Here is a 23,712-nt window from a genome sequence, read left to right on the forward strand (position 1 = left end):
TTTTAATTTCAGAGGTGTGCATGTGTGTGTGTGTGTGTGTGTGTGTGTGTGTGTACATGCACTCATTGAAGGCAACAGTGGAAAAAAAGTTTGATAAAACATTGCAGAAAAGTGTCCAGTGGGGACAGGAAGCCATGATGGGCGTTGACTGCAGCAGCCCGGGTATGAACGAGTGGTCATATTGTGGCGGCAACATTTGCTTCACACTTCTCATGATCCCTTGTCCTGGGTCGTCACGTTCTGTCCTCAGTGGGTGCTAGCATCATGCCTTACAGGTGAGGAGGAAACAGTACAGGGCTGTTGGACAACTCACTCTGGGAGGGACCTGCTATGTGGTGTCCCCATGTCCTAACCTCTACACCTCCCACAGCAGAGGAATGACAGGTCATGGCAGAGTGTAGGTAAGAGCGTGGAAAGGAAGCCATCAAAGACACTGATGATTGAGCCTGAACAAGGCGAGAATGGAGACGCCATTAGCAGTGACAGAAGGGCAAACTGTGAGGGAGAGGAGGGGAAGTCACCACTGGACAAGTGAAGTTGGAGGTGCTGGCAGCGCCTTCAAGTGCAGCTGTGTAGCCAGGAGGTGGAGGAGGTGGTAGAGGCTGGGTGACACGTCAGGGGGGAGAGACATGGCTCCGTGGGGTGGATGGGTGAGCACGGGGTCCGAATGGCCATGTACACGGGGGAGACGGGGAAGGCGGAACAGAAGTCTGAATGGCTGGGAGCCCCGATCGTAGGCAGCATGAGAACCATAGGAAGAACCCCAAGAAAGAGGCAGTGGGATGTGGTAGCAAATGCAGCCCAAGGGGGAAGTTTTGTAGAAACAATTGTAAGCAGGTGCTGGTTTGCAAGCCAGATTTCAAGGGTTGAGTGTCTGGTGAGGGAGGAGGAAAGCCATGGCAGGACCCAAGGTTCAGGTGTTTGACAGTGAGAGGTGGCAGTTATGATGTCGATAGGGCGACAGGGACAGAGTGTTCGAGAGTAGGTGTTTCTGTAAATGGAGGAAGGAGCCTGGTTCCCGGACAGGTCTGAGGTTGCCCCAGAGAAGGGTGATGATACAGCAATGGCCTGGGGGAGACAGAGGGGCACGGGAAGAAAGAGAGGGGGTGGTTAGCCTTGAAAAGGAGAAGGGGAAGATACAACAGGCATAGATATGGAAATGTGGAGATGCAGGGGAGGAGGCGCAAGGACCTGACCCGTGACTCTGATCATCTTTGTAAGGTGGGAAGTGGAACTGCCTGCTGAAGTGATGGATGGGGACTGAAGGCTGGCAGAGGTGGGTTGAGAAGAGCTATATTGGGAGAGCCCAGAAGAGATGTAATTCTTAAAAGCCTTTTTGGCGAATGTTTCATGTTCACTAGTTAAGACATCGTGTTACTTGGGCGAGCATGTACAGGGAAGAACACTGGGTGAGGGTCAGGACACTTGAGTGTCATTCGCTTCTCCCCCACGGGCTAATTAATACAGCGGGCATGTTGCCTCACCTCTTGGAGCCCAGCCTTCTCTCTTCAGAAGAGAAAGGGGATTAGAATAGGGCTTGCATCGGCTCTGCCAGCAGAAACATGTGATGAGTCTAGTAAGTAGCTTTCTTGTTAACAGATTGGTTTATCTGATTAAAACCCTTCACTAGCTGCACTGAGAACAGGGCTCTGGGGGAGTGACCCCTGGGACGAGTAAGAAGTGTGGCCTGTGTGTGCCTGTGCTTGTGTGTATCTGGGCAGAGACACACACTTGCAGGGTGGTGTTTCGCATTTGAGCCGGGACACTTTTCTCCATGATCCTTCAGCAGCAGGAAACCGCTGGACTTGAGAGAGGGCCCCCTGGTGATGGGATGCTACAAAGAGACATAGAAAGACCCCAAAGAGAAGCTGTGCCACTTCTGAGCTTTGCCTGTGGCTGGCCCAGGTGTTGTCATAGAAAAGTGTCACTGCTTGGGATTAGTTCAGCCACGTAACCCTCCATGGGTGCAGAAGGCTCGGCCCCGGGCAGGCAATGAAGCCTAAGTGGACAGGTTCACATTTAAGGCAGACCACACTGCAGGCCTTGACTGAGCAACTTCAGTCCTGCTTCATAGATGCACAACTCTGCTGAGCACTGGAGGAATATTCTAGAAAACAGTGCTTTGTTCTTCAAGATAAACTATGCAGTAGCTCATGTCGTGAGTTAAAATGTGGTGCTGTTCTCCTGCTCCCCTCCAGGAGAAGGCTGCAGCCTACCCGCTCATTCCCGCAGAGCCCGGACAGCCTGGAGGGGCCGTCCTACATGTCGTCTGCCCTCTTGTAAAACCGTGGCTCCCTGTGAGTGCCAACACTCCACAGAAAAGTTGAAAGAATCGTCTGACAAGGAAAAACATCAGAAAGGAGGAGTGTGTGTGTTTGTCTGTGTTTGTGTACAGGTCATTAGCAGTACCAAAATGTCACCTCGTCTGCAAACATTGAGCACCAAATGTGTACAGAGGCCTGCCGTGCCCGGGTCATGCAGATGGTAAGATTCCAGGAGGCTGCACAGGCCACGACTAGCAGGTGTGGGATAAAAACGGGTCCCTTCAAGCTCGAATGTTTTCAGACCGCGCATTGAGACTGGATTCTCACTCCCCTCAGACATCACTCTTCCTTCCTTCGAGGCACGATCGGCATTATTTAAAGCTTGCTGGATCCAGTCATTTTCTCACAAGTCACGCTCACCTAAGGCTGTGTATATTCCAGGCTGTCTGAGACCCACTAAGTGAGGCGATGTTATTTGGACTTTTGGTTGTTGTTCGGGGACCTCTGAGGAGATGGGGAGTGAGGAGGAACTGCCAGCACAGAAATCTGTGCTGAGATGGTGGTGATGGTGGGGGAAGTGGGCGGGTTCTGGGCCTGATTCAGACCAGCTCTCAAATTGCTGAGAGTAGAAGGTGATCTCAGAGGAGCCGCCCACCACGCCACTTCACCTCCAAAACAGCAGCCTCCGTTCACCTCCCAGTCCTATATCTGCACCAGGGAGATAATTTCGTTGTTCACAAACCACTTTGCAGCGGCCATGTTGTCACCTGTCTCCACACACTCCTCCAGGAACCACTTTACAACAAAGGTGTAAGCAGCTCAGAGGAGGCAAACAGCTCTGAGCTGGTCTCTCATATTTCGAATCTAGGAATCCAGTGCAATAGTCCTCTCCTACGAGGTTGTCAGGATAAATCCTCCGTCATCTGCACCTTCTGCTTACTGGTGGCTCTGCCTGTCCCTCACACCTTCACAAGGACAGCACACTCTCCACTGTCACACCCTCAGGTTAGCCTCTCGGCTGCCAGGACCAAGTACGTGGCTTAAACAACAGACACTTTTTCCTCACAGATCTAGAGGCTGAAAGTCCAAGATCAAGGTGCCAGCAGATGTGGTTTCTGGTCGGGATTCTCCTCCTGGCTTGTAAATGGCCACCTGTTCACCGGTCGTCAAATGCCCTTTCCTCCATGGGTGCTCACGGAGAGAGAGTGAGCAAGTAAGCAAGCTCTCTGCTGTCTCTTCTAAGGCTGCCATGCCTGTCAGGCCAGGGCCCCCACCCATTTGACCTCGTTTAACCTCACTTACTTCCCTAGAGGCTCCGTCTCCAAGTGCAGCCACACTAAGGGGCTGGGACATCTGAATATGGGGGCAAGCGGTGGGCAAGAACATTCAGTCCATGACAACCCCCATTCCAGGGTGGCGAGTCCCGGCTAGAGTCCCCTATGCACTCAGGCTCTTCCATATTTAAAAGCGGGTCTGTGCTCTGGAAACCTGAGTGCCTCTTTAGTGTGGGCAGTTCCAACTGGGGCGTTCCACGTTCAAAGTGGATAATAAGGACACTTCCATTCCTGTTGGCCCTGTGGAGCCAGACAGATGCTTGCAGGTGCACCTCAGCCTCTCATTCACTCACCTGTGACCTTGGGAGAGCACCTCTCAGAGCCTCGGCTGTCCGGTCTGAGGAAGGAGAACTCTCATGCCATCTACCAGCATTAAAACAGGCAAAAAGAAGATGCATAAAACCTCCTGGCAGAGAGCATGACATATATGCTGGGTGTTTGACTGGCACTTGTCCTTTTAATTTACTCCCTGTGCCAAGCACCCAGTGTTAATTATCTGCGGATTCGCTTCCTTTCCTGGGACCGGTAGTCAGGAGCGTGACTGGGGCCATGGTCACGTATGAACAGTGGGGGCACTTTCTGTCCCAAAGTCCAGGAATGAAAACAAATGGCCTGGCAAGTGCAGGTGGGGATAATGGGTCAGGAGACATGCAGTGAGGCCACCATTGGACTTCCAGGGCCTGGAGTGGCCTTACACATGGCACAGCCTCGTCTTCCCTTTCCTCCAAACCACTGTGAAGAAAAACAATCACACATGAATTCAGTGAGCAAGTATTTAATGAATACATGAGATAAACGAAACCCAAACTGCATTTTTGGGAGATGAGCTACACTTGCAAATGGCCATAAACAAAGGCTTTCTTCCAAGCTCCTCATTTTACAAAAGCTATTAGTTTTTGTAAAAATACTAAGTATACCAGGTCCTGAACTGGTATATGCATCAGTGACCAATAAATGGGAAATTGTTCGTCCAGCCCTCTTCCCCTGGGCTGTCCTGGGAAAAAAGGAGGGGCTCTAGTTTCCAGAGCAGCTCTCAGCTGTATCCCGTTCGGATGGAGTGAGAGGCACTGAGCCCTCCAAGGTGGGGGCGTTGTAAGCACTGCCACTTGGACTAAGCCAGCTCTGCAGGGAAGGCTGTATCTGCCCTGGGCCCCACAGTAGGTGCCAATAAATGTGTGTTGGATGAGTGGCCTAAAACCTTAACGAGTCCCCCAAAGAGAAATGCAAACACGTAATTCACACAGATCCTCACATGTGAGGATACTTAGCAGCATGATTCACAGTAGGAAAAACTGGAAACTATACACGTCCATCAGCTGATGAATGAATAAACACAATGCAGAATATCCACCCAATGGAATACTGTCCGGCCATAAAAAAGAACACACTGACACACGCTGTAACATGGACGAACCCCGAGGACATTATGATAAATGAAAGAAGTCAGCTGCAAAGGTCTCCATATTTGTGTGAAATATCCATGATAGGCCAATCTTAGAGTGAGAAAGTGGATGTGTGGTTGCCTGAAGTTGGGAGTAGAAATGGGGAGTGATGGCAAATCAGCACGAAGACTTATTTGAAGTGATGGGAATGTTCAAAGGCTGGATAGTGGTGATGGCTTCTCAATTCTGTAAATTTACTAAAAATAATGACTTGTATTCCTTAAGCAAGTATATTTTATCATTATGAAAATTATGCCTCAAAAGAGGCATAAAATAACTGTACAGGTATTATTGATGGAGATGTCATTGGAAGGTATCACCCTCATTCTCTGCCCCCTTGTAATTCCTTCTCTCCAAATCTGAGCACAGTTTGGACAGCTCCCTGCAAATGACCCTGAGAACAGTGTATAATGTGGGTGCATTTGCTGCGATTCAAAGAGTGGAGGATAAATGCATCTGCTAACCAAATTTATAATGTCACGCTATATGTATTCTTTAATTTTATCTGTTTGTTGTGGACACGGGGGCATGTACTTCCTAAGTAAAGGAGGGTTAACATCTGAATTTGCTCTGGTCCTTTCAGCCGACATGGCTGAATGTCTGACCTGCTTCATGTCCGACCAGAGCAAGACTGGGCGTCGCAGTGTGGCCAGGGCACAGTGAACTTCCGATCTCACCATCTTCCTCACTGAGCCTGAGCAGACCACCATGTCTTCCTGACCCTGACCTTGGCTCCTCTTTGTACTCAGAGGCTTCCTATCTTTCAAGGCCCAGGCCAAGGTTCCACCTTCTCTGATTCTTTCCACTGTTACCGCAGCCCACGCTGGTTCCACTGTCTTCAGAATTTCCATTACAGGCAGAATCTTTCCATTTCATACTTGGTTGTTCTGTAATTCTTGCATAGGCCCATATTGTGACTCCCAGATTGACTGGAAGTTCCTGAAGCGCAGTAACCGTGTTTTATATTTATTTATCGACCGCCAATCTCTTGGCACAGGGCACATGCTCCCTGGTGATTTCCTAGACGATTGAAACATTCCTAGGATGCATCGCACAGTCCGTAGCCCCATGGGATTTATAAAGTCTGTGCTGTTAGGCATTAGGTTAAGTGAATGCTGGGGGAAAATACAATGTGATCTCTGTTTTGCTGTGTGAGTGTGTGTGTGTGGTGCAGACACACAAAAGACTGGGGAAAATGCAGCAGAATGTCAACAGTACTATCTCTGGGTACTAAGATTAGTATCGATTGCCTTTTATTGCCTTTGTAAAGTATTTGTAAAGAATACTTTTGGTTTATGTGAGGTAGACCTAGTTTAACAGAAATATTAGGAATGAGTGAGGTAATGAAATTGATAAGTGATTATTATTTTAAGAGGCTCAGTACAGTGAAATAGAAAGTTTGCAATGAATTAAGTTTGGGTGCATAGGATTCTTTAGGGGCCTATTCCAGTGTTTCCCAAAGTGTGTTCCAAGACACACCTTGGAACAATCCTGCCACAGGTGCTACATTTAAATAATACAGGACATACCCATTCTGTAGTTGCTTTTTGGAAATTCACAATGTCCGTTAGCTCTGGATATTCCTAAAGGAACCTGTCTCTGGCCTACCTAGTATTTTCCAAAATTTCCTGATCAGGGACTTCTTTTTTCTTACAATGCCTATTAATGGCATTACACCTTGGGAAACATTGTTCTATCTTATTATTAAATAATAGTGTAGATTTTAGTTTTGAATGTCTTTATTTTGCTTGTGTATTATTAACTGTCCCTTGGTTAAATGATCCGGAAAGGTTACAGAGTTAGAGAATAACTTCTTTAATCCAAATCTGTAAGAGCACTTTAATAATATTACATGATTTAGTGATTTTCTCTGTCATTGTAACAGCTACCTAGCGTCTGTCATCATTTAATTCTTTCAGTTTTAAAACTATTTTCCATACTGAAAAACTAAGTGAAACAAACAAACAAACATGTGAGCCTGAATTTATACACCCTCCTCCATTAAGAGTCCGTTCTTAAGTGGAACTGCGTTTTATTTCTATGTGGACTTTTTGTCATTTTCATAATTATAGTTTTTCAGTGTAAGTTTTTGACAGTGATGCTGATAGTTTAGAAATCTCCCTAACCCTCAACTCTACTTAAAAATTATCTCAATAATGAAAGTTTACAGAGGCTAACCCAAAATGTCAGATAATCAACGTATAAATTGAAATGTGTGTGCTCCTGTCTGAAGTTGAATTTGTGGGGATCCTGTGAACAAAGTCAAGATGTCCTGGTGGGAGGGTTAATACAGAGGATGGGACTCTGCCTCGTGTCTGCTTCTCCCCTCCCTGCAGACCATGACAGAAACAGACAACTTGTTAGAAGCCCAGAGGGTGGTGAAGTGTTTGGCATCCTAACTAGGATCTATACACACATGAAAAATAACAGGAAGAGGGAGATTAAATATTAATAAAGCAGTTAATGAAGCGTATGGATGGTGTCAGGCAGGATTTGGGCCACCAAAGGACATTCTCTTTCCTTGACTAGTCACGTAAGGCTTGAGATTAACTTTAGTTAAAACAGATACAGCCAGGGCTGGCAATTAATGATAAGATTAATACCTGTATAACAGACTATCTTGAATCAGGACTTTGCCTCATAGAATTATTATGTTTCAGAAAGTATTATATACAAAATGTGGTTTAATGTTGTTAGAGTGACTTACAGTATTATTCAATTTAAATGAAAAATACAGCCTACATTTGACCCCAGGATATTTTGTACTCATCTCCTGTACCCCTGTAGTGGAGATGGCCTCATAGCAATGTGTGCCCACATACAGCTTCATGCCAGGCTGAACGTAAAAGGCAGGTACGCTGTCTCCTGGAAATTTGCATCCGTCCATGGTTGCACCTTACGCAAGTTACAGCTCTGTTTATATTTCCAGCTGACTGACACGCACACAATCATGAATGAAAACCAAACAGTGGAAAATAATGCCTTTTCCACCTTCTCATGGTCTGTGGGAACAATACCACAGTAGAGCCATGCTTTGGGCAGCAGCCTGGTTTCCAGAAGTCACACGCTCTAAAATGGAGTGGCTGAGGCTTTTCATAGCACCAGCTGCCTGAGGCTGTGGTTTTTAAGTAACGCTTCAAAGTGGGACTGAAGGCCATGGGCAGGAAGCCAGTTAGAGCAAATAAAGAGATAAGAGGGAAAAGACAATTTTTGCCACACAAGCAAAATAAGATAAGAATCTTGGCATCTGTGCCCTTAAGTAACAGGCAGGGAGGGGCTTCTGTCCATGTACAGCGGAGTTTTTAGAGGTCAAGGCCTATGGCCCCCTCTGGTAGGACCCCCTGGCCCCTAGCCATGCCCAGTGCCCAGCAGCACTGCCATGAGTGTGAGCTGACACAGGACTACAGTGAGACTATTTCAGCCACACTGTGTGTCCTGGAGAAGTCTTTCCCAAAGGTTGATGCATACACATGTCGTCTGTGAAATGCAGATTCTGGTTCTGGGGTGGAGCCTGAGATTGTACATTTCCAACAAGCTCGGGGTGGGAGGGTGTTGATGCTGCCAGCGGTTGGGCCATACATTGGGGGTCGAGATTCTGGAGGATAAGAAAATCAGTGAAAATGTCTATTCAAGTTTTGTTTCAGGGAGCTGCCCACAACCCCTATGTCTCCACCCACTATCCCCCCACCCCCTCCCAAGAGCAGTTGTTCGTGGCTGTGGCCAGGGGGTGGGTGCCCTGGTGCAGGGTATGGGGAAGGTAGAGCCCCCCCTAACCTGCTTGCGCCCTTCTCTCCGCAGGGGAAGAGCGCCCCCGGGACGGGCCGGGCCCTGCGGAGGCCCCGGCAGGGGCGGAGGCCGGGCGAGCTAACCGAAGCGGCTGCAGGTGCTCAGGGCCGCAGCTCCGCAAGCTGAGCTGGGGCCTGGCAGTGGTGCTGTGCGTGTGCGCCTCCTGGGCAGGCTCCACGCAGCTCGCCAAGCTGACCTTCCAGACGTTTGATGCGCCCTTCACCCTGACGTGGTTCGCCACCACCTGGAATTGCTTATTCTTCCCGTTGTACTATGCGGGCCACGTCTGCAAGGCCGCAGACAGGCAGTCGGTGAAGCAGCGGTACAGGTAGGCCTCCCTCGGCGGCCCTGCCCTGGGCGGGGCTGCTCTCCTAGGAATGATGCTTCCGTAAGGTGCGGGTGCTGGGACAGGCCAGGGGACAGTGTGAGAAGTCCCAGGGTCACCTGCTGTTTTAGTGGGACTGGAATCCCAGTTCTGTCCCCCTCAGGGTAATGAGCAACTGCACCTTCACCTGCAGCCCCCCAGCCCTGGGAGCTCATTTATATACAAAGGAGAAGATGGCATCTTCAAGAATGATCTGTGGCAAGTCCCCCAGAAAGGGTGGAAATGGGGGAACTCAGTAGCTCCGTTACTGTCCTCCAGCTGGGGTGAGGGCGGTGAGTGGGTGAGCAAGCGAGGTGTCAGGGCTGCTTCCTGTAGCTCACCTTCCCTCAGGGGATGTTCTCTGCAAAGATCTGAGGATCCATTCCCCTTCCGACCCTAGACGCTTCGTCCTCTGGTTATGGGACCGCACGGGTCTGATTGAATGTCTGGCAGTGTGGCTGTCAAAATCAAAGCAGTGTCTGGACTTTGCTGACTATTTTCTCATATGGAGTCCACTGGCATGGCGACCCTTTCAAAAAGAGTCTGGAAACCTGACCCCAACCCTCCGCCTCAGTTTACAGCAGAATTCCCCCAGCCCCCTTTGGGAGTCAGATTGTTGTGCTGGTGCTGGTCCTCCTGTGTGCCAACCACTGGATCTCATGGTCGCCCAAAGCGGAGACTCCCCACCCCCACCCCCCCACCCCCAAGAGCTGTGTCAAAGGCGTGCTGCTGGTCCAAATCAGATCGACTCAGGAAAAAAAAATATCAGGGAAGAATGCTGGCAAAGGTGACCATGTAGGCCATGGGAGCTTATCTCAGTCTCAGAGGTGGAAAATAATTTGGAAGTTGGAGGCTCTTCACTCCTAAACCATTGCCTTCTTCTCCACTTCATCCCCCCCCACCAAATACATACCCCCTAAAATCACCTTGTCCCATCTACCTTCTGCTTCAAACTTCAACCCCATTCTGAAATCACCCTTACAAGTCACCTTATACGTTTTAATGATGACTAAAAACATCATTGGGTCAAAGGAACAAAGAGGTCTAGACTCAGCTCAGAATCTTTCTGGAACTCCACCATCATGTCACCGTAAATTATAGTTGGAGGTGTGAGGTGCTAAACTTGCTTAATGTTTGGAGGGAATTTGGACTGGCTCCTTTAAAAGACCAAGTTGTAAATCAGGGCACTACTCGCAGAGGAAAGATACTGGTGGAGCTTCGATTGACTCACAGGCCAGCCTCACATGTCCCCTTAGTAAAAAGGACTAGGCGTGCAGGAGCCTGGAGCCCAGAACTGAAATCCAGGCTTGGGGCAATCTCAACGTTGACTTAGCCGGAAATTGCTAAAGAGACACTTAATGCACCTCTTCTGATAGCAGCCAAACTCAGACTGAAGCAAATAGGTTTAGAAACTCTGATAGGGCCCAAGACCATCGTAAAGGCAAGAGAAAAACAATGGTCACAGAGAAAAGCAAATACTCAGCAAATGGTGTATTGAACAGTTAAGTAGCCCTAAGTATGTTTAAGTTATAATTAGGAGTTTTGCCTTTCATTACACTCACTAGAATATCATGCTGCTTTCTCTAACAAAGGGCTAACAATGAGCTTCTGTGCCTTTTCTCCATAGAGAATTACTGGGAAACAACATGAAACGATCTCTCCCTGCCTCCTTTAGCCACCATGTTTCCCCGAAAATAAGATCTAGCTGGGCAGTCGGCCCTACTGCATCTTTTGGAGCAAAAATTAATATAAGACCCGGTCTTATATTGTATAAGACCGGGTCTTATAGTAAAATAATGCTCCAAAAGATGCAGTAGAGCTGATTGTCCGGCCAGGTCTTATTTTCTGGGAAACACAGCATCAGGCTGACAGAGGGCCTCCCCTGAAGGGCAGCACCAGCTGCTGTCCTGAATAGGTATCCTAACCATGATCGTCACTTACCTAGGACATGGCTGGCACTACTGGCTGCTTAGGGCAGGCCCAGCACCACTGTGCTGAAAACAACACAGAAGGAACCAAGCTCAGTGGTGGTTAAAAGGTCAAGGTAGGGGAAAAAATGAAATGGATTAGTTAAACATAGAAAGACATCAACACCTGGATTTCAGGTGATTGTTTTCCTATACAAAGTCCCTGGGAAGCATCATGAAAGGGCTATGGCGACTGCTGGTCAGCTGGATGACAGTGGAGGGCAGATGGCATAATCATACCCTGATCAGTGAAGCCAGTCAAAACCGTGCCCAATTTCGATAATAAAACTTAGCTCCTCTTAAAAAAGAAAAATCCTTCTGATTGTAAGCTGTCTTAGGCCTGTGGCTAAGCAGATTTACCAGCTAATTGTTGCTGATGTAAGCCATGCACACCATTGGAGGGCATTGGAGGGTAAAACTTCTTTCTCAGCAAAAAAAAAAAAAAAAAAAAAAAAAAAAACGGAGAGAAAAATTTCAATGTCACAGACTTAGGCAAACATGACTGTCACAACTCATTGGGAGTTCTTGAGACAGACTTTAGGATTCCCAGAAATCCAGGAAAACTGAAATCACATCTTCCCTTTTTGTCCTTTGCAAATTTGATAAATTTGATAATTTTTATCAAAATTAATGCCAGGGAGGGGAAGGTCTAGAGTTATCTGAGGAGATGTGTCTCTGGCTAAAAGCGTCTGAGCGGGGAGCTGGGGGAAGGAGAAAGGTGGAGACCTTCTGCAGAGAGGGGGGTTCTGGACAGATACACCGGCTTTCCTTCTGGTCATCAGGAAGCAATCAAATGGGTGTTTCTTTTCTCCAAGCCCTCCCACCTAGGCTACTTCCCCAGCGGAAGCTAGAAAAGTCCGCCAGAGCAGAGAGGAAGCACTTACTGCCCAGCACAGCGCTCCTGGAACTGCCACGCCCTGCGGTCCCCTGGACCGATTCAGTGGGTCTGGGTGGGTCTGAGATCTGCGTTCCTAACGCGCTTCCGGGCTGCTGGCTGCTGGCCATGGGCTGCACTTTGACTGTGATTGAAGGCCCTGGAGTTGTTGAGTCTCGGCTGCAGGTGTTTATAAATGTTGCCGATCTGACCAAGTGTAGGAGGCAGGACTCGCCACACCAGGTAGGACTGAGTGACTTGCTTGGGGGCCTCGGGGTGTTTGAGCCCTGGTGAGGGCAGGAGGGGGGACTCTGTGGACAAATTATTTAAGCTCTGGGTGCCTCAGATACTCGTTTGTGAATGGAAGGTGACAACACATGCCCGGCCTTGCACACAAGATTGTTGACTGACCGAGACACCATGTACGTGAGCACCCTGTGAACTGTGAAGTGCCATAAAAATGGCAGGAACCACCACTGTGTGGTGATGTCCTCTGCAGGTGGTACTGTAGGAGGCAGCCATGCCTGCGTCGCCAGCTGCTTTGTGGTGTCCTGTTTAAACCACAGAAGGGTCTGAGAGGAGAGAGCTAACCTCCAGTGTCATGCAGCTGGGATGCCTTAGAGATGTCAGCATGGGGCCCTGCTGGTGGCCGCACAGGGCATCCTAGCACTGACCAGTGTCTCATGACCAGGCTCTGTCATCAGGAATCGGAGTGTGTATGTGAAAACGCAGCCTCATGCGGTCATCCCACTGAGCACCCCAAAACATCCGGGGGTAAAGCGAGCTCCTCTCATCCCGCAGATGATTGACACCCCATCCTCATCTTCTCCATTCCTGGCTGACAGCTGGCCAAGGCATGCCCTGAGGAAGCCACGGTACCCAGGACCCAGGGAGGGTTCTGGCCACAGAGATGCGTGTGGGCGCTGCAGACACCGCAGGCGTGATGTGCAGGGGCCTCAGCTCCCAGGAGTCTCCTGAACAGCTGGCCACCAGGCGTGAGAAAGTGCAGGCAGGAGGTGTATCAGGTCTGTGGCCCTGGAGAGGCTGTTGAGGGCAGGTGACCCTGGGATAGGAAGACAGCTGCTTACATCCCGGAGGCAGAAATTAACCAAAGCAGATCTGGGGCACTTGCAGTCTTGCCAGAAGGTCTTCCAGGAATTTCTGCCAGTAGTGACCTCTTTTCTTAACCAAATGCCGGGACCTTCTGCTATCACACGGCTGCCCAAAAAAAGTGAACAGTGTAGTGGTAACAGATGCTTTCCTTTGCCTTTTGTAGTTTGAGGCTCCCATTAGCTAGCCAATTGATTCTGTTTCAGAAACACTGAGAAATACCTGAGCCAAAAAGGGGAGAGGGCAGTTTTGATGCCTTTTGTCTTGACTCCTCCCAGGGCCGGAAGTGTGTGTGTGTGTGTGTGTGTGTGTGTGTGTGTGTGTGTGTGTGCATGTGCAGGTATGCAGACTTACAAGGAACCAGAGGGGGTCTTGCAGTTGTAACTTTCTGAGTCAAAGGAGGAGCAGAGTGGGGTGGTTGCAATCTGAGGATTTGTTCATTCTGAAGATGTTATATTGCACCTCTTCTCTGGCGGGGTCCTAGGGATGCAATTAGAAATGGTTCTTGTCCTCAAGGAGCCCGCAGCCCAGTAAGGGAGTCAGATAGCCAAACAAGGTCAAGGCTGTGCAAGGCGCCTGGGGAGAGGCCCAGGTGTATGGGTCCTGGTGGAAGGGTTCCTTAGAGGAACTGACCAAGGAGCAGATGGTCCTCTAGGTGCTGAGTCCGGTGCAGGCAGTGTGTGGGGGTGGGGGAGGGGGAGAAGCACGGAGGCCAATCAGAGAGCTTGGTGCCTGACGGGGCTCTGACTCGGTGTAGAAGGGAAGTGAGGGCAGGCGACAGAGTAGACTGGGAAGTTAGACGGGAGCAGACCCAGTGAACCTCCCACCTTGTGCAGACAGGTCTGAATTCTGGCATGAATATCGGGGGAACCATCCAAGGGTTCTGGGCAGAGTGGAGAAGTGACTGGACTGGACCTTTAGAAATATCACAACTGCCGCTCTGTAGAGGGCAGGACTGGAGTGTTTGTCTGGTTCAACAAGCACTTGCTCAATGATTGTGTGTCTGGGGCATGTGGGCAGGTACGGGTGACACGTGTGTTGTTCTTGACCCGAGGAGCTCGCAGCCGAGTGGGAGACAGAGCATACAAAAACAAAATGGGCTGCAAGGAGGCGGTGGGTGAGAGTGCAGCAGACTGGCCCACTGCAGCCTGGGTGCAAGGCCATGGCCGAGCAGGCCTTCAGACTAAAGAGTCAGACCGAGGCTGGATGGCCAGGGCTTGGGGCACTGGATCAGGGGGTCAGGACTTTATTCTCTACGCAGCGGGAGCCTCGAAGCATTTGGAGCAGAGGAGCAATACAATCCAAGCTGCTTTCAGAAGCGGGGTTCAGAGTGCCAATTGCATAACCGATTATAGAATGTGTTCCCATTTCACATCAGAGGTGGAATGACTCTCAGGTATTTTGTTTTCTTGCTGATTTCTTTGTTGTTGTTTATTTGGGGGGGCACCTAATTCCTCTTCATCTTGAAGTATGACAAAACCGTACCTGTTGCTTAAAGTTGTCAACTTCGGCCTACAGCAAACGCTTGTGTTGGTGAAAGCATTTCAGTTGCCATTTTTATACCAAACTGAGGCAAAATCTTTCCAGGAAACATTGGTGTGTGTTTTTCCAGCCCAGCGAGAAAGCTAGGGCATTGCCAAGCCAGCCGATTTAGTGACGCCCCAGCACATCCCTGCCTTTTCTTACCCTGAACCCCAGTCATGCTCTGACCTGTTGCTCCCACCAACTTGTTTATAGAATGAGACCATTCTGTAAACAAGGTGGCAGGGACCTTCTAGGAGGATGGAGATATTACTTCATTCATTCCACAAATTGGAGTATTTTCTGAGTGTCAGGCACTGTTTTAGGTGCTGGGAGTACCGATGTGACCAAAACAAGTGATAATACTTGCCTTTGTGGAGTTTACCTTTTAACGGGGAAACAAACAATAAAATAAAATGTAGTATGTCAGATGGTGCTGAGTGCTATGGAGAAAGACAGTGCCAGACTAGAGGGTCGGGTGCTGGGTGGGGAGGCACTGACGTCAGGCCGGGGACCTGTCTGTCTGAAGGGGCCTGTAGATACCCCAACATTTCTTCACCCCATCCAGACCCAAACTCCTGGGTTAGCCCTGGTTACTTGTTAAGCAGTAACCTTTGAGACCAAAAGCGTTTCTGAAAGAAAGGGTTTATTGAGCCATATGCTAACCAGGAAAAGGACCAGGTCCTGGGGTACATAGACTAAACCACTAGCAACAGGGCTGGATGGAGAAGATGGCATGTCCGCCATCCTGAGGCTGACGTAGCTCTTGTATACAGTGAGTTTGGGGAAGAAAGATATAACTTGTTTTGAAAGAATTTACATCAGCTGTAGACAAAGAGGGTGGGAGGCAGTGAAGCAGAAAAGTTCTGGGATAGGTACAAGTCCGTAAAGAAGAAGTGTTTGCTGCTTTTGGATTGGTTGTGGGCAACAGCCTGGAGAGGTCATGCATCAGCTGGAAGGTGGCATCTGGTGGTCCACTGTTCTCTCTGGATAATGGCGAAAATAGCCACCTGCAACTTAATTCTAAGTTCCAACATACATTTGGGAAAGCGAGCAGTCTTGGGTTGCTGTCGGCAAGCAGCTCTGTTAGCTGAATAACCTCCGTGTCTCCCTCCTACTCTCCCACCCGCTGTAATTTAATTAGGACATCAGAGAATATTTCTCTTGTCACTTGCTCGCTTATTCTCTATTCCTGCAAGCGTGCGTTCCTACAGTAAGCATTCATGATGCCAACTCTAGCCGTGCACTGTGGGGCAGTGGGGAAGCAAGGTTCTGAGCACAGCCCTGCCCCTGAGGGGCTCGTAACCCAGAGGGTGAAGGCACCCTGGACCCCAGGATACAGGAATCCAGTGGCAAAGAGGCCCGACAGCTTGGCCTCCAGTGACATCTAACAACCCTTTTCCAGCCACCAGCTCAGAGGGCCCGAGAGGCAAGGGGCCGAGGAAGGGGCAAAATGTCCTGTGTCGGTACATGTATCACCTTCACTCTTTCTCATGACTTGTAGCCATCTTGTTTCCTGTCTTATTTCCAAGAATCATCAACTGAAAAAGCAACAAGCTATATCCAGAGCCCTTGCAGTTGATGTTTTAGTTGTTGTCCCTTGTTTTTATAACTGATTTAGAAGAAATGGGCAAAATATTTGGGAACTGTGGTTTTTAATTTGGCCTGTGTCTCCTGCTTGTGGTAAATAATGGCAGGGATGCATAAACATCTTCATGCCAGGAGATTTTGGCCAGCCTTCCTGCTGAGGCAAAACACCTCCCCACCCCGCACACACGCACACATACATGCACACACATGCACAAATCCATCTGATCAGCGGGCATACGGTTCCCCCACAGGATAGCACGTAATCGATGCTCCAAGTCTAAATGGAAAGTCATAATTAGTCCCAATGTCAGAAAGGGAAGAAATGAGATGAGGCAGCTGACATAGGTTTAGACTGTCTCTGCCCGATTTAAGATATTGTTTGAAATAGTCAAGGATGTGTCAGTGGAGACACAAAACACACAGCCTTGTTCTTGTGCCCCGGATGGTGACGCTGCCCTCATGCATTAACGCCAGATCCCCACCTCCCTGCACGACCTCCCCTCTGTCCTGACATTACATGCTTAGTTTAGCTCATTGGTTTCTCCTCCCTACCATCCCATCTCAGTTACACAGCTGCTGACTTCATCCTGGTGAGACTCAGTGACAGCCAGACACCCTCATGGATGGGTCCAGACTATTCCACATAGGATTTTTTGGCTTTCGCTGAGGCATGTAGGAAACATTGTATTCACACCTGATCTCCTCTGTCCTTCTGCTCTTCAGCCACCTGGCTGAAGAGGTCTCTGTGACTCCCTGAACAGATAGCAAGGAATGACCTTTGAAGTTCTGCACTCTAAGGAGGTTATGGGATTTAACCTTATCATTTCACAGCATGCAGCTGCAGCAATGTTATTTTTCCCCACACAGTATCGTTGAAGTTTTGCAAAAGGTCTGTCCCTGTGCTCATGTTTGTGGACTTGAAGAACGGCAGCCATTTAGATAATTGCCATTTCAGTGTGATTATGGCTTTTTGGGGGTCAAGATAGCCTAGGCTGAACTCATCAACAAGAGGCTCAGTAATATTTTTGGCACAAAGCCTCAGGGTCTTTGTGAACATTTGCATGATGAGTGTCACAGTGACAGAAGGTGTAGAGCAAGGAGGGATGTCCTCCCAGAGCAAGGATCCTTCAGCCAGTGGGTCTCCAGGAACAGTTAGCATTTGTACGAGTCAGACGATGGGGAAGGGCTCCTGGGCTTGACATGAGGGAAGGTGCAGAGAGGCATGTGCATGTGTGTTTCTGCAGGAAGAGGATACACCACACTGCTGATGTGACCAAAGGCACAGCCCCCACCCCCTCCCACCCAGCTAATGTTGAGCAATGTCTTACTTTCCACGTGATTCTTAATCATAGAGTCAAAACTAGTAAGCCAGCTGACAGTCACACTGAAATTTTGAAATATCACCACATTTAAGAGACGGATCATCTGCATAGAGGTCTCACAAGATGAAAATATGGGTTCCAGGCAAGATGGCAGAGTAGGTAAGCGCTGTGCCTGCCGTCTCCTCTGACCACATGAAAATTACAACGAAATTATTGAACAGTCAACCTGGAGAACCATCTGAAGTCTAGCTGAACAGAAGTCCTGTGACTAAGGATATAAAGAAGAAGCCACGTCAAGACTGGTAGGAGGGATGGAGAGGTAAAACAGGCCAATCCCACACCTGTGTACGGTGGTTGAGTATTGGGAGGGATATGTTGGCTGCAGAGGTCCCCCTGAGAGGAGAGGGGCCCCCGCCCCACACCAAGCTCCCCAGCCCAGGGTTCCAGTGCCAGGTAAAGTAATCCCCACAATCTGGCTGTGAAAATCAGCAAGGATTCTGTACAACCGGGTGAGATGGAGGGCTGCTAGAAACCCAGACATCCTCTTAAAGGGCCTGCACACAGACTCATTCACTCACAGACACTCACCCTGGGCTCCAGCAGAGGGACGGCGACTTGGGGAGCATCAGAGACATATAGGAAGAGGCTGAGTTATGTAAATTCAGAGTGACAACTGGCGGGACAGTTGCCATTTTCGCTCTGTGAAATCCTCCTCCTATGCAGTTCGTGGGGAGGTGCACCATCTTTCCTGTGTGGAGTACTCCCCCACATAGACAAACCTGAATCTGCATTAACCTGGTGACTCCCTGGGACCCCGCCCTGCCCAACTCACACACCACCTGAGGCACTTATGGCACCCAGGCAACCAGCCCCACCCCACTGCAGGAGGCTCTTTCAGCAACAAACAGCAGGCCTTGGCTTTCGTACCACCAGAGGCACTTTCGGTGACTGGCTACCAACTCCAACCCATGCTGCAGTCTTTCTTGGACAACTCTTGGGGTCTGTGGGCTTGAGGCGGGTGGCAGCTGGCCTCCTGGGCAGCTGAGCCCAGGCTCAGCACTGACACCAAAACCTGAATCAGCATTAACCCGATGAACACCGCTCTCCACACCCTGGTGATTTCCTGGGTCCCAGTCTCACCCAACTTGCAGGCTTCCTAAGGCTCTATCAACAGCTGAACCTTATAGGCAGCCAGCACATGGCATCAGGCCTCGGGGTGCCCTTGGCCCTGTCCTGAGCTGCCCCAGGCCCGGGACTGGTGGCAGCCAGCCTTGGTTTGCAGTGTGGCCTCTCCCACATACTTCTAGGTCCAACGTAGGCAGTGTCCAACCACAGATAGCTTTGTAGATCTTATCAGGTAGTCCCACGCCAGACACAGGCAGAGGCTGGCCTTGGCCTGCATGGGAGCCCCTCCCAAGAGACCCCAGAACCAACAAACCTGGAGGACAGCTTCAGACCACAGCTGAGCACTACTTAATTAGCCTCATATGTAGCACATCCAAAGGATGGTCTCAATAGGCACATGAGCCCACTGGGACAAATCCTGCTCTATGGAGTCAGCCCCACACTATAGCTCATATACTGTGGGCATGACCAATCCTCACAGTCAGTCAGCCTGAGGCTCAGTGCCACCCACCAATGTGCCAACAGCAGTCAAGGCTCAACTGTAACAGGAGGGCACATACAGCCCACAGAAGGGACACTCCTGGAGCATACGGCGCAGGTGACCAGGAAGACTATAGCACTGGGCCATACAGGACACCTACTACATAAGGCCACCTGGCAGAGACTGAGAGCCATAGGAGATCTACCTTATTCATAGAAATAAGCACAGAGAGGCAGCCCAAATGAGGAAACAAAGAAACATGTCACAAATTAAAGAATGGGAGAAAACTCCAGAAAAATAACTAAATGAAATGGAGGCAAGCAACCTACCAGAGACAGAGTTCAAAACACTGGTTATAAGAATGCTCAAGGAACTTAATGAGAACTACAACAAAGATACAGTTGGCATAAGAAAGAACAAAGAAACCATAAAAAAGAACCAGTCAGAAATAAAGACTACAATAAATGAAGAATACACTAGAAGGAATCACCAGCAGATTAGATGAAGCACAGGATAAATCAGAGATTTGGAAGACATGGTCGCAGCAAAACATCCAATTGGAACAACAAAAAGTAAAAAGAATTTTAAAAAATTACAATATATTAAGGGGCCTCTATAGTAACATCAAGCATAACAACATTCAAATCATAGAAATACCCAAAGAGAAGAGGAAGGAATTGAGAACCTATTTGAAAAAATAATGACTGAAAACTTCCCTAACCTGGCAAAGGAAATAGATATACAAGTCCAGGAAGTGTAGAGAATCCAAAAGAAGATGAACCCAAACAGGTCCACACCAAGACACATCATAATGAAAATGCCAAAGTTTAAACACAAAGAGAGAATCCTAAAAGCAGCAAGAGAAAGGCAACTAGTTAGTTACAAGGGAGCTCCCATTAGATTGTCAGCTGATTTCTCAACAGAAACTTTGCAGACCAGAGGGATTGGCAGGAAATATTCAAAGTATTGATTTGATGGCCATACCCCATTCCACCTAGTTGAGTTTGTCACAAAAGACAAAAATCTGATTGACCAGAATAAGCTGCCTTTTCCAATGTTTGTATAAATTCTGTTCTTGTGCTTCCTGGACCTTTGTAAATAGAATTATCGTAATTTCATTTAGCTCCTTGGCTGTTTTCTACTTTAAGTAGAGAGAAAACATAATGATTTATGTATTTAATGTAACATTTAGGAGTACATCAAGGTCCCTCCATACTTTTCTTATCTAAGTGCCTTACTTTATGACACATTTAATGAGTTACTCTCAATCATATATACATTATTAATTTATGACATAGAATAAATTAAAAGCATGGAAAGTTACAGCTCCCTTGCTGCAGGAACATATCTTTGGAACCATTTTATGGCATTATTTTGCTATACATTTCTCGGGAGGCAGGGGGGCAAATGAGCAGGAACTTTTTCAAAGAAAGGTTTTACATGCTCCACCAACAGAATGGGGATAGGCTTGTTAATATTTAATGTGAATTAGTATCGAGGGAATTAGGTCTTTTAAATGTATGTTGTTTACTTTTTTAAGTGTTTGGTTTTATGAAAGTTGGTGTGTTTAAAACCAGCTCAGAGAGTGCCCTTGTTTCTTGGTAAAGACGTTTTCTCCCATGTCGGGAGCAACGAGAATTGACAGGGTGGCCTGAGGGACATGTGTACATATGCATTTTGCAGAATCCTTTTTTGAGGGCATGCGAGGCTTAATCGATCTTCCCTAGAGAGGAGGGATGGGCCCATATAGGATTCCTGGCCATACCCGCTCTCTGGAGTCCTAAGCAAGGCCCCGGAGTTCCATGGCTTTGAAATCATCCTGCATCAGGTGGACAACTCTGGGAGAGACCCCTGCTTCTCCTGCCACACTGTGTGGTTGTCACAAGGAGGGCTTGTGCCGCTAGGACATATCTCCCAGCCTCCCTTCTAAGTTGATCCAGGTAACTTCCCTCCAAAGTGACATGTATGAGCCAAGGCAGATAAGAGCACACGCTCTTCCCCACGCGCCTTCCCCACGCGCCGCCTCCCTTCCCCACTGGCCTCACGCACAAGATTGCCAGGCTCCACAGGATGGCAGAGCCTCCAACCGAAAGAGAATCACCAAGTGGAGACGTGCCACCTGTCTTCCAACAACATGACTGAGAACTAAACTTCTGCTGTGCCAGCCTCGGAATGAGCGGGTTGACACCACAGCTGGCCTTGTGCTAACTAACACCAACCATCACCATCCCTCTATCCCAGCCCATGGCGCTGGAGTCCACCTGAAAACCTCCGTACCCACCACGTGCCCTTGGACACCCTCACGACCCCAAAACTTCCATGTGGCTTTCTTTTTACTCTGAATGTGATAAAATGTTTAAAACTTTATCTGGACAAAAAGGGCCACCTCTACACACAAGGACAGAGATCCTGGATGTCTTGCTCACTTGCATGTCGCCAGCGCCTAGCTTGGCCCCTGCCACAGGGTTCACACATGGTACATGCTGAAGGAGGGAGGAAAGGAGAGGAAGGGAGTGTGCCGCTGTCACGTGGGCAGTGTCAGTACTGCCACTCACTGTCACAGTGGACTTGCTGAAACCGGCTCTCAGAAGGTGCTCCCCAAGGGACCCTCTGTCCTTCGCACGCGTGGTCCCCCTACTATCCAGAACATTAAATGGATCCAGTTCTGAAAGAGCGCTTTAGTGAGACAGTAGTTTTAGAAAAAAAGAAGTGTTTGAATGTCAGAAATTTTTTGGAAATTAAATCTGAATTCAGTAGACTCCAGCTTAGGGGGTGTCCCTTCATGCTGTCTGAGTGGAGCCAGAGTGAAAACCCGTCCTCTTAAAGCCTCAATTTGGCATTTATATTGGCCAGAATTTCACATTCTCTTAACACCACATCCTCACTGCATCCCAGAACAGAGGACAGTGCAATTAGGGTCTCAAACCTGCTCTGAGATTTGCGATTTTACATCAGTTACTCTTGCTGTTTAACAAGCTACCCCAGAAGGTAGTGGCGTGAACACCCCTGTAATACACTCCGGGACTCTGTGACTCAGGGATCCTGACAGGGCACCAGAGATGGCTTTTGTCTGCTCCATGATGCCAGGAGCCTCCTCTGGGGAGATTTGCTGGATGGGCTAACATAACAGCTGGAGCCTACAGTCATCTGGGCGTCTTTCCTCGAAGTCTGGCGGTTGCTGCTGACTGCCACATGCTGCCTCAGTTGGGGCTGTCAACCTGCGCACCTGCACATGGTCTGTTCTGGTGATGGGGCTTCCTCACAGCAGGGTGGCCCTGGCTAGTCTGCCTGCTTTCCTGCTGGCTCAGAGCCCCAACCATGAGTGCGTCAGTAGGCAAGAGGTCTTGTTCCTTTTAGGGCCTGGCCTTAGAAGTCACCAGTGACATTTCCACTGCACTGTTTCTGTCAAAGCGGTCATAAGCCTGCCTAGTTTCAAGGGGGACATAGACCTCACCCCTCAATAGGAGGATAGCAGGACCCCTGGAGGAAGACCTCATACAGTGGGAGTTGTTGTTGCCACCACCTCTGGAAAATGTAATCTGCCAGAAGTTCTGCAGCAAGTCTGGTGGGGAGAGTGGTAGACTCACCTCTGTCACAGAGGAGGTGTCGTTGGGCTACACGAGGTGGCCGGCACCAGATACTTGGGGTGTAGGTGGCAGGAGACATGGCTTTGGAGGAAGATTCTATCAGGGCATCCCAGGTCCTCAAGGAAACACTGTCTATGCGACCCGAGGCAGAGGTTGCAACCCTGGGTTTCTCCTGAAGCTGGTAGGCGTGAGCCTGACTCACCTTCAAGCCCATCTGGACAGCAACGGGGTCTCCAGGCCAGGTGTCTGCTCCAGCTGCACCCCAGCTGCCACCTCAGCCGTCTCCTTTGTCCAAGAAACCAGGCTGTTATCAGTAAAGCAGACGATAATATCAGCCTAGACAGAGAAGGATGACAAAAGGAATAAATGCCTCGGAGAGTGGAACACTGCTCTGCTCTGAAACTGCCAGAAAGAAGAACAGAAACATGAGGTGTTCACTGGCCAGGTATCTCCTTGATACCTTTCTCTGTACTGATGTTTCCCCTTCTGAGTATATGAGTTATTTATATGCAAATAATGTTGAATGAGCTCAGTCTTTCAGTCCACTGATAACACAGCCATTTACAACCCAAGTCACATCCTTTTACACCCTAAGCTGCCAGGAGACCCAGCATTAATGAAAACCACACATAAGACAAAAACAGCCGTCTGTGAGCTAAGGCATGACAGGAAACTGCTCCCAGGAGCAGCAGCAAAGCAGCGAGTTACTGCGGCTGTGTCGGGTGAGGTCTGGGGAAGGGGTGGGAGGGGGGCTTTCTGGCCTGACGTGTGTCAGGTGGTGTAGGGGAGGGATAAGGCCACACCTTGTGGTGGCCAGGGCAGGGCACAGGACAGGTGACAGACATGGCAGGATGTGATGTTCTCGAAGGAGCAAACAGCACAGCTGAGTCCAAGACCTGGAAACCAAGATGTGAAACCAAATGGAAACCAAGGTGTGAAACCAGG

General features: G+C 49.0%; 1 protein-coding gene across 3 annotated transcripts in view; it reads left to right on the forward strand.

Moving 5' to 3' along the window:
• Positions 1–23,712, forward strand: part of SLC35F3 (solute carrier family 35 member F3) — a 291,248-nt gene that overhangs the window by 218,038 nt on the left and 49,498 nt on the right. For all 3 annotated transcript variants that reach the window (XM_019746952.3, XM_019746951.3, XM_019746953.3), the window contains one exon: positions 8,839–9,154. In XM_019746952.3, the coding sequence (XP_019602511.3) occupies positions 8,839–9,154 (316 nt within the window). The remainder of the gene's footprint in view (positions 1–8,838; positions 9,155–23,712) is intronic.

Source organism: Rhinolophus sinicus, chromosome 6 (genome assembly GCF_057876585.1).
Source record: "Rhinolophus sinicus isolate RSI-liver-muscle chromosome 6, RSI-T2T, whole genome shotgun sequence".
In the NCBI taxonomy this organism is placed as follows: domain Eukaryota; kingdom Metazoa; phylum Chordata; class Mammalia; order Chiroptera; family Rhinolophidae; genus Rhinolophus; species Rhinolophus sinicus.